The sequence below is a fragment of the Chrysochloris asiatica genome, unplaced genomic scaffold (genome assembly GCF_000296735.1).
Source record: "Chrysochloris asiatica unplaced genomic scaffold, ChrAsi1.0 scaffold00238, whole genome shotgun sequence".
NCBI classification, from domain to species: Eukaryota; Metazoa; Chordata; class Mammalia; order Afrosoricida; family Chrysochloridae; genus Chrysochloris; species Chrysochloris asiatica.
In genome coordinates, this window is record NW_006408756.1 from 1321347 (window position 1) to 1331463 (window position 10117).

General features: G+C 50.7%; 1 protein-coding gene across 1 annotated transcript in view; it reads right to left on the reverse strand.

Annotated features, from left to right (window-relative positions):
- Positions 1–9848, reverse strand: part of NTSR1 (neurotensin receptor 1 (high affinity)) — a 55770-nt gene extending 45922 nt beyond the window's left edge. The window contains exon 1 of the mRNA XM_006873357.1: positions 9135–9848. Coding sequence (XP_006873419.1) covers positions 9135–9848 — 714 coding nt within the window. The remainder of the gene's footprint in view (positions 1–9134) is intronic.
- Positions 9849–10117: the final 269 nt, after the last annotated feature.

The window sequence follows — 10117 nt, forward strand, 5'->3', positions numbered from 1 at the left end:
CATGGCAATGAAACGATGTAAGATAGGATGAATGTAAAATTAATGTTCTCCCATGTAAACTATCACATAATTCACAATAAAACATTAAAAACAAAACCAAAACTCAACACTTTCAACAAAGGAATAGATGGGATTTTGGCTAACCTGATAGAGGGCTTTTACTAAAGGCCTACAGCTAACATCATACTTACTGTGACAGATGGAAAGTCTCCATGCTGAGATCAGGAACAAGGTAAGATGTCTGCTCCCATCCCTCCTGTTCAACATCGTACTGGGAGCCACAGTCAAGGCATCAGTGTTAGAAAAAGAAATGAAATGTATGCATATTGGAAAGGAAGATAGAAAAGTGTCTCTGTTCACAGACAATGTGACTTATAGAACACCACAAGGAAGCTCCGGAAGAACTTGACAAGAGAATCGATGATCGTTATATGCAAGATCAATCTACAAACAGTGTATACAATATACAGGCACATTTCTACGCACTAGCCAAGAGCAACTGGAAATAGGAGTCCTGGTGTGGTGCTGTAGGATAAAGCACTGGACTGCAAGGTCAGTTTGAGCCACAAAGTTGGTGGTTCAAAATCACCAGCCACTCCTTGGAAAACCTTATACAGGGTTGCTATGAGTTGGAATCGACTCGGCAGCACACAGAGCAACAGGCCAAGAGCAACTGGAAATAGGAAAAAGGTACTATTTACAAAAGCACCCATACAAGGAAATAACTGTTTATTATTGTTGTTGTTAAGTGCTGTTGGTTGATTCCAACTCATAGTGATATGTAAGGACATGTATGTATGCTAGAAACTTCTATTGTTGAAAGAAATCAAAGGTCTAAAGGAATGGAGGAGAGATATTATCTTCTCATGTTATAAGACTTAATATTGGTTAAGGCATCAAGTCTCCCAAATTTTATCTATTAAGTAATACTATCCCAATCAAATTCCAACAGGAGCACGTGTGTGTATGGATCATTCGATTCTTAAATCTAAGTGAAAGGCAGAGGAACTTGGATAGTGAAACAATTTTGAAAAAGAACAAAGCCGGCTGATCGCACAGCCTGCCTGCAAGACAAATCAAGGTACCATGGTCCCGGAGAAAACACAGACCCACAGAGGAAAGGGACACCTGAGAATCCAGACACAGACCCACTCAAACCCAGCCAATTGGCTTTTGACAAAATGCAAAGAAAATTCAGTGGAGTCTTTTGAAGAAATGGTGCAGGAATAATTGGCACTCTAGATGCAAAAAAAGTATCCATATATCACACTTAGACAAATTCACTCAAAATGGATCCGAAACCTAAATATAAACATAAAACTCTTAGCATTTTTCGAAGGAAACTCAGGAGAAAGTCTCTGTGACCTTGGGTTAGGAAATGAGTTCTTAGAAGCAACCCTAAAAGCAAGATTCATAAAAGGAAAAAAAAAGATAAACTCTCCTACTTCAAAATGAAATGTTTGCTGTGTAAAATTCACTGTTGTTGTTCAGTGCCATCGAGTCACTTCCGACGCATAGTGACCCTGTCTAGGATTTCTGAGAAGCAGCTGGTGAGCTTGAACCGCTGACCTTGCCGTTCAAACTGATCTTTCAAGTATAGCGAATTGACTCGCAGGGCCACACCAGGATTCCAAAATTCACTATTAGGAGAATGAAAAGGTCAGCTGCAAATGGGGAGAAAATATCTGAAAACCACATATCTGACAAAAGGCTATCTATATAAAGAACCACCAGAATATACCAAGAACTCTCCAAACTCAGCAAACAGAAAACTAACAACTCAATTTAAAAAACGAAGCCATTCAAACAGACACTTCACCAAAGAAGACAAACGTTCAACAAGCCCATGTAAAGATGCTCAACCTTATTTGGGAAACGTACATAAGACACCAGCACAAACCTGTAGCTGCTGTTGTGAAGTGCCATGGAGTTGCTTCTGACTCCCAGCCACCCCTGGGCCCTGAGCTGTCCTCACAATTGTTCTTGTACTCAGGCCCTTGTTGTGGCCACTGCGTCAGTCTGTCTCATTGAGGGCCCCCCTCCCTTTCTTCAGGGACCTGTCCCTCCTCATAGTAAACCCAACAGGCAAAGACATCTCTTCAACCTCCCTTCCAAGGAGTATTCTGTCTGTCCTCATTCCAAGACAGATTTGTTTCCTCTTCTGGCAGTCGAGGGCAGAGTCAGTATTTTTTGTCAACACCATAATTTAAAGGTATCAATTTTGCTCTGGCCTTCCTTATTTGTTGTTCAGCTTCTGCATACATAAGTTGCTGTCTAGTTGGTTGCAACTCATAGCGACCCTGTATTGGGTTTCCCAGGAGCGGATGGTGAATTAGAACCACCGATCTTGGGGTTCAAACTGGCCTTGAGGTCCAGCACATTACCCCAAAGTGCCATACCAGGCAAGTGAAAATACCCTTGGGTCAGGCATATCTCAGTCCTCAAAGTGACATTTTTTTTTTTCCTTATTTACACTTTAAAAAGCTCTTCTACAGCAGACTTGATACCTTTGAGTTGTGGTGTTGGAGGAGAATACTGAAAGTGCCACAGGCTGCCAAAAGAACCAATAGATCTGTTTTGGAAGAAGTGCAACCAGAGTGCTCCTTGGAGGCCAAGATGGCTAAGCTTCGTCTTTTATACTTTGGACACATTGTCCGGAGAGAACAGTCCCTGGAGAAGGATGTCATGCTGGGTAAGGTGGAGGGTCAGAGAAAAAGAGGAAGACCCCCAACGAGATGGATCAGCCAGGTGACATCATTGATGGCATCAAGTGTGGCAGCAGTAGTGAGGTTGGCCCAGGATCGGACATTGTTTCGTTCTGCTGTGCATGGGGTCGCTATGAGTCGATTCCGACTCGATGGCACCTGACAACAACAACAATGGCAGACTTGCCCAGTGCAGTGTTATTGGATTTTTTGACTTCTGTTTCCAGGGGTGTTGATGGTAGATTCAAGTGAGATGAAGCCCTTGGCAACTTCAATCCTTTCTCCGTTTAATATGATGTTTAAAGAACCTCTGGTGGTGCAATGGGGTAAGTGCTGGATGACTAACTGTAAGATCAATAGTTTAAACCCATCAGCCTCCTTGTAGAAGGAAGATGAGGCTGTCTGCTGTCTCAGAAACTACGAAGGTTGCTATGATTCGGAATCAGTGGACTTGATGGTAAACGGTGGTTTTTTGTTTTTGTTTTGGTATCATGAAGTTGCTGATAGGTTTAGTGGTGAGGATGTTTGCTTTCTTCATGTTTTTGTTTCCGCTTCTTCTATGACCCAGGTTTCTGACTCCTAAGTACTCACCTGACAGATATGAAAACTTAGGTTCACACAAAATACCACACGTGAATATCAGTAGCAGCTTTATTCACAATCATCCCAAGTTGGAAAGAATCCAAGTGTAATTCTATGGGTGAGTGGCTAACACCTGGAGCTGCACCCACAACAGAATTCTACCCCATAACAACAGAATGAACTCAGCAGCAGGGATGATTCTCCAATGCATAACGCCAGTGAAGGAAGCCAGACTCAAAGATGCATCCCATATGGCTCCACATAACCACCATTCTGAAAAAGGCAAGACTCTTGGGAGGGAGAACAGATTGGTACATGCAAGAGGCTGAAGCAACACACAGGCATTCCTTCCATTGTTTGCCAGGGTGGCTATAGGACTTTACATCTTTGTTAAAACTCACATGTTAACTAGAGAGGTGAACTCTACTGTATAGGATTTGAAAAAGGACCCAGGACCGTAGGCTCCAATCACTTCTCACGCCTGCCTCCATGAACCAGTTCCCCATGTAGGTGATCTTGTTCTGTTGAATGGAATACTCCAGCACTTCCTGACTATTCTCTTCACCCTCAAAACAGTTCCCATCGTAGCAGCCCAGGAGGATGCCTATAAACGCAGGTACTTAATGCTCTGCTCATACTCTCCCGTGCTACTCATGGTTCCCAGAAAAAAAGTCACAGCAAGATCTCAAGGTGCTGCGTGTCCAGCCCTGTTCTTTCTTGTCCAGCCCCTCTGGCCACACAGACCTTCTCACTGACTCCAAACACCCGGCACATGCTGCCCCATGGCCACTGCATGAGCCATTACTCCCACCAGGAATCTTGGTCCCCAGACGTCTGCATGCTTGCTTCTTCAGGGTCAAGACCCAAAGACCTTGATGTCACTTCCCCTCCCTTCTCTATCTCCCCAGTGCATTGGTTACTATCATTTGTACATTACATAGTTTGCTTGTTTTCTGTCTTTTGCTGGATGTGAGCTCCTCAAGGCATGGCCTTCCCTCCAGGATCAAAAACTGCCTGATCCCCTCTTAGTAGACCAAAGACACTTAATTTGACAATTCACTTCATTTAAATAGCTTATTGACAAACCTCTGCAAGGTGCATGTTAATCACAGGGCAGACTGCAATCCAGGGCTAGATAAAAATGATCAAACCACAAGTTGTTTACAGTTTACCCTGGAAATATCAATCACACTGGACAAAAGTAACAAATCCTCTGGGGTAGGAACCCAGGGTTTAAGGGAGACATCTCTGAAATTGTTTTTCCAAAGAACCAATGCAAAAGGTTGTAGAAAAGAACTCATTTCATCAAACCTAGATGTCAGAGCAGCTCAGCCTCTGGTCTATAAAAGGTGGACTGAGCTGACCAGCACTGAGGGTTCCAGACGATGGATGTGGGAACAACACTTGGGCACTGAGTCATCTCCCCAGGACTCTGCAGTGCATGAGATCCCCCGGTCCTGGACCAATGTGTATGCGTGGATAGCTCAAGTGTTGTAAAACAGCACAACAGAGGGGACCCCCAACTTCTCCTCAAAGGCTGCTGTACAGCTGCTGTCGGTGCTAGCAACATGAATCCTGGGCTCTGGATACTGACTCAGGAAGGTTCTATGGCACTAACTCAGAAGGCCACTTGTACGATGAGGAAACAGACACAGAGAGATGGAGTTGTTTACCCAAGGCCAGGCTGCGAGCCAGTGGAGAGGCTGGGCTTGAGTCTGGGTATGAACTCTGTACCTACACTGGAGAGAACCCCCAGTGGCATGCTGTGCACCCCAGGGCCTCTCTCTCAATTACTGCCTTTCTTCCTCACCCCAGCAGGCAGCACTGTATTGACGAGGCGTCCCCCACTGGCATCCAGCCAAAACTCTATTGATGATGGACATCCTCCCTCCAGAAACACAGGCTGATGGGGAGCAGGCAGCAGGGGGCGGTTTGGTCCACAACCCCTGCTGGGTGGCCCACCTTCCTTTCTCCTTGGCACTGGGCCTACCAGGGTCACTGTGCAGGTGGTCCCTCCTGGCCAGTACTGGTGGGGAGCAACGGGGCAGGGGAAGTGTGGGGTGGGCATTCTCAATCCTCACTCAATGCTGAGGAGCCTGGATGGTCCTTCTCACAGGCTATGCTTTCAAGAGATGCCTCGGGAGGTTTGGGCTGGGTTGACCAGCCACTCCTTGCTGGTCACCAGCAATGGAAGGTTGAATGCCGGGCATTGCTGGAAGAGTGGAAATCCCTGAGCTGGTAGACCCTACAGCTGGGGCCCCAGTCACACCCTCCTCCTGGCACTGTGAGACAAAACCGCTGTCCCTTTCTGCCTGCCCCGTGCCCAGCTGACATTCCACAGCATCTACACAGCACTCAGCTGGTGACAGGGCAGTTGTCTGCATAGCAGAACTAGTCATCTTTGGAGCTTGGGGTCCTTTAAGGTTACTGAGCCCTTCGTGACACCATGAGACTCACAAAGACCTCACAAGAGGGGACCTCACTGTTCCCAGGTGGTCTTTGTGTGAGAGAAATATGAGAACTTCCCACGTCTATTCATTTGAAAACATTTCCGGAAAAAGAACTCATACACAGAAATCCACCATTAACCAAGATGGGGCATTTCTGTCTCCCCAAAAGTGCACGGGTGCCCCTCTGTCATCACTCCACCCTGTCGGCTCCTATTATGTTGCCTACTCTAGATATTCCACTGAAGTGGGATCTTACAACATGTGAACTCTTCTGTCTGGGCTCTTTAACTCGGCAGACTGTTTGCTTGGTTCCTCCATGTCCTAGCAAGCACTAGGGCTTCATCTCTTTACTGCTGAGTGTTACCGTCAGGGACAGAGCACGTTTTCTGTATCCATGTGTCTGCTACTGGGCACTGGGCTATGGTGACTATGCAGAGATGCTGAGAGCACCCATTGTATTCACATGCTTGCTCAGGTCTTTGCCTTCAGTTATTTGGGGCACACACATGGGGGGAGGGGTTGCTGGGTCACACGGCACCTCTATACTTCTCTTCCTCCCACTGAACACAGAGCAGCTACTCAATCTTTCTCTACCTTGCCCGACTCTGATGTGTTGGGGTGCAGGCTGTTCTGTAGAGAGCCCCCCACTTTCAGGGACAACCTGTGTTCCTTGTGATTGGATCAAGGGTCTCTCCCTTGGGTGGTGAATTCCATCAGCTCTAAAGTCAGGCACCCATCTAAGTCACATGGTTGTAGCCCAGGGGTGGTCAGAGCTTTCTGAAGGTGAATTAGAGATGGCTGCTGCCCTTCTGTATGCTCCCCCAGTGCTTCCTTCAGGACCCCTGAGCCAAGTGTATCAGGGGCAGCTTGAGTCCAGTAGGCCAGCCACCACTTGATGTCCACTCCACAGGGACCTGACACAGAGCAGCAACAGGCCCTGCTCTGCTCATGCTGGTCCGCGTTGGACCTTGGAGAGGGATCTCACTTGTCCCTTGGTCTAACACACTCCCGGGGCCACCCAGAAAACACCCAGTTACTTTAAACAATGATTTATCTAAAGTTGTTCAGAAATGTTATCACCAAACCACCTCACTTCTAAACACGACTGCTGCGTGCAAGTGCTCAACATGGATCTCACAGATGTGGGGTCTGACAGGCCTCAGAGGAGACACCTGGGGGGAGGGACAGAGGTTTGGAAAGAGGGAACATTTTGATTGACCGATGCCTTGACAACCCCCAAGCATCAACAATGAAAGGGAAGACAGTAGACTAGGGTGTGCAGCCTCTCCTCAGTGAGACAAACCATTTAAACCCAGTGGGGGCATGTCCTATCTCCATGGCCCAAAGCCCACGTGGGGACAGCTGTTCTCCTGGGAAATCCTCCCAGGGTGTGGTCACGGTGGTCCTGTAAGGATGCGCTCTCTGAGCTCAGGGAGTCAGGCATTGCGAACCCTATTAGGTCCTGGCCCCTCCTTGACCAGTAGTCGCTCTGGACCACTCCTAAGCCCTAAGCTAACTCTTCACAGGCAAACCTACTTGGCCTTGAAGGAGGAGACTCAGTCAGGGACTTAGATGGACAGGAGGGGAGGAAGACCCATGTTTTCCAGAGATACTTTCTGCCCTTTTGTGACCCCAGCTTATCACAGCTGCGTTTTCTTTTGTCCTGTGTGGTGAGTAAGAACCAATTGCTGTTTGCTTGAAAGGTTGTTGGGTTCAGGTGGACTTTCTGAAGCTGATTTTTGAGGGTGGTAAGGAGTCCTAGTGTGGTGTTGTAGGACTGCTGACCACAAGGTCAGCAGTTCAAACCCACCAATTGCTCCCCAGAAACCTTATACAGAGTCACTAACAGTTGCAACCGACTTGACGACGCTTAGCAACAGCAAGGAGATCTTGAGGTGGGCAGGCGTGGCTCTGCCAGGGCTACACTCAGCAAGTGACTGCGTGACCAAGATGCCCTTCAATCATCCTGGGGTCACAGCTCAAGGCACAGGACGCGGCTGACCGAGTCTGGGTCCGAACAGAACTGTGTGTCCATCCCCCTGGGTAGGACAATGACAAAGAGATAGCCTGCCTACAGAGCCCATGGGAGCAGGGTGTGTAGACAGGATTAGGAGTGGCTGCTGACCCTCCCCATCCCTCCAACATGGTGTGGGAGGCCCCCAGGGCAAGTCCACTGAAGACCAGAGCAGGGAAGGAAGGCACTCGGCAGACTGTGCCCTCCTGGAGAACTGCTCTGTGCCACCCTTCTGCTGCAGGGAAGAGACCTCTCCTCACAGAGGATCCTGGAGCCACCGCCCCTAAGTGAGGCCCGGGGGTGTACCAGAGCCCCTCGGTCCTTGGTGTCCAGCATAGCCTGGGAATTGGCATGTGGACACCAGCTCTGGCCCTGGCTCTGCCATCTCCACCACATCAGTCTCTCTGGCCCTTGGGCTCCCAGGAAATAGCCGAAATTCTTCCCATCAGAGGCTGCCGTGGCCTGGAGCCCGGCCCTTTCTCTTTGCCTCCCTTAGCCCACCCTGGGGTGAAAGCCCCATGCCTTCATGGTCACCTACAGCCACCTATATCTCCGGACCACGATTCTGCCCTGACTTCCTCTTATGGTCACCCGGTCCCCACCCCAGCATCAGGTGGCTCTGCCTAACTCCCACGCACGGCTGTCTCAGGGGCCCCAGGGAGGGCTCCCTACTGGGCTGCTGGGCTGCTGTGCTCAGGCCTTCAAAGGCCCCTCGTCCCTCAGTTCCTCCACCTCCACAAACCACTTCCAATCTTCCCAACCCTCATGTCATCAGCAACGACAGGACCTTGGGTGCCTTCTCTGTGCCACTTCCCACTTCACAGATACCCTGCTGAGGCAACTCACTTTACAAGTGTATATGATCACCTCACTTTACAAGTGGGGAAATTGAGGCTTCGGGAGCCATGGAGCCAGCCAGGAGCTGTTAGGATGCAGCAGGTGGGGGCTGCTGGGAGGCTTAGCTGTAGCAGGTGGGGGCTAAGCTTTGGGCAGAAGCCTTTGAGAAACTGATGAAAGGGGTGGCAGGGGCCCAGATGAAGCACTTTTGTCTGCTTGCAGGGACTCTGGGGATACCTGAAGCTGGGTTAGGATCCCCCACCTCCAGCAACTGCCCCCTCAGGCAGAAGGAGGTGAAGAGGGGACATGGGGACCCAGCAGGTGTGGCGTGAAAGGTAGGAAAAGGGGGCTGGATCCTGGAAGTCTGTACCTCACACCCTGCTCCCCTTCCAGGGTGCCCAGGAGTGAAATTTCCTCAGGACACATTTCCAACTCCCAGGGCACCCTAACACTTAGACCTGGGGTGAGGGTAAAGGAAGCGCTGAGCACCCACAGGAACCCCCACCCTGGTGCTGCCGGGACCCATCCCCTTCCCAGGCCGCTCACCTGGATGACGACCTTCACAGTGGCGGTGTCCACCACGGTGGTGCACACCAGGCCTCCGGGGTGCTGGCCGTCGGCGCTGCGGTTCTGCTGACCCATGGCAAAAACCATGGGCACGGCCAGCAGACCCGAGGCTAGCCAGACTGCGCTGATGAGCTTCTTGGTGCGGCTGCGGGACATGAGAGTCTTGGCCTTGAAGGGGTGGCAGATGGCCAGGTAGCGCTCCACGCTCAGGCTGGCCACGTTGAGGGCCGTGGCGTAGGTGCAGGCATCTCGCAGGAAGTAGTAGCCGCGGCACACGGCATCGCCGAAGGCCCAGGGGTGGTGCACCCAGATGAAGTTGTACAACTCCACAGGCATGGCAAGCAGCAGGATGAGCAGGTCGGACAGCGCCAGGCTGCCCAGGTGGTAGTGCACCGTGCTCTGTAGGTTCTGCAGAGACTTCTTGCGCGCCAGCGTAAACGCCGTCACGGAGTTGCCCACCGTGCCTACTACGAAAAGAACCAGGTACACGACCGTCACCAGCACCTTGGAGTAAATGTCTGTGTTCACATCCAGGTCGCTGCTGGGCGCCGCCAAGACGTGCTCCGTCGCGTTGCCAGAGCTGTTCTGGGAGCTCAGGGCCAGGAGCGCAGCCTCCAGCCCCGACGGTGACAGAGCGAATGAGCCAGAGCCGGGCGCGCCGGGTAGTCCGGGCACCGAGCCATTGAGGTGCATGGTGGGCATTTGGCGAGGGTGGGCGCGTCTCAAGGCGGGGGGGCAGGAGAGGGGGAAGATAATGGAAGGGTTCCGGATGCCGTCCAGCTGGGAAGCGCCTGAGTCAGCCCCTGCCACCCCAGGAGTTGTCTAGACTGGCGCTCACCCGGGCTCGGGACTCCTGGCTCCCTCTGCTCTTCAGACTTCGCGGTTCCTCAGGTTCCCAGCTGCCGCGCGGTTCTTCACCGAGAGCTCCTGCCCCGCGGAGGCTGCTCAAGGAGCTTGTGGCG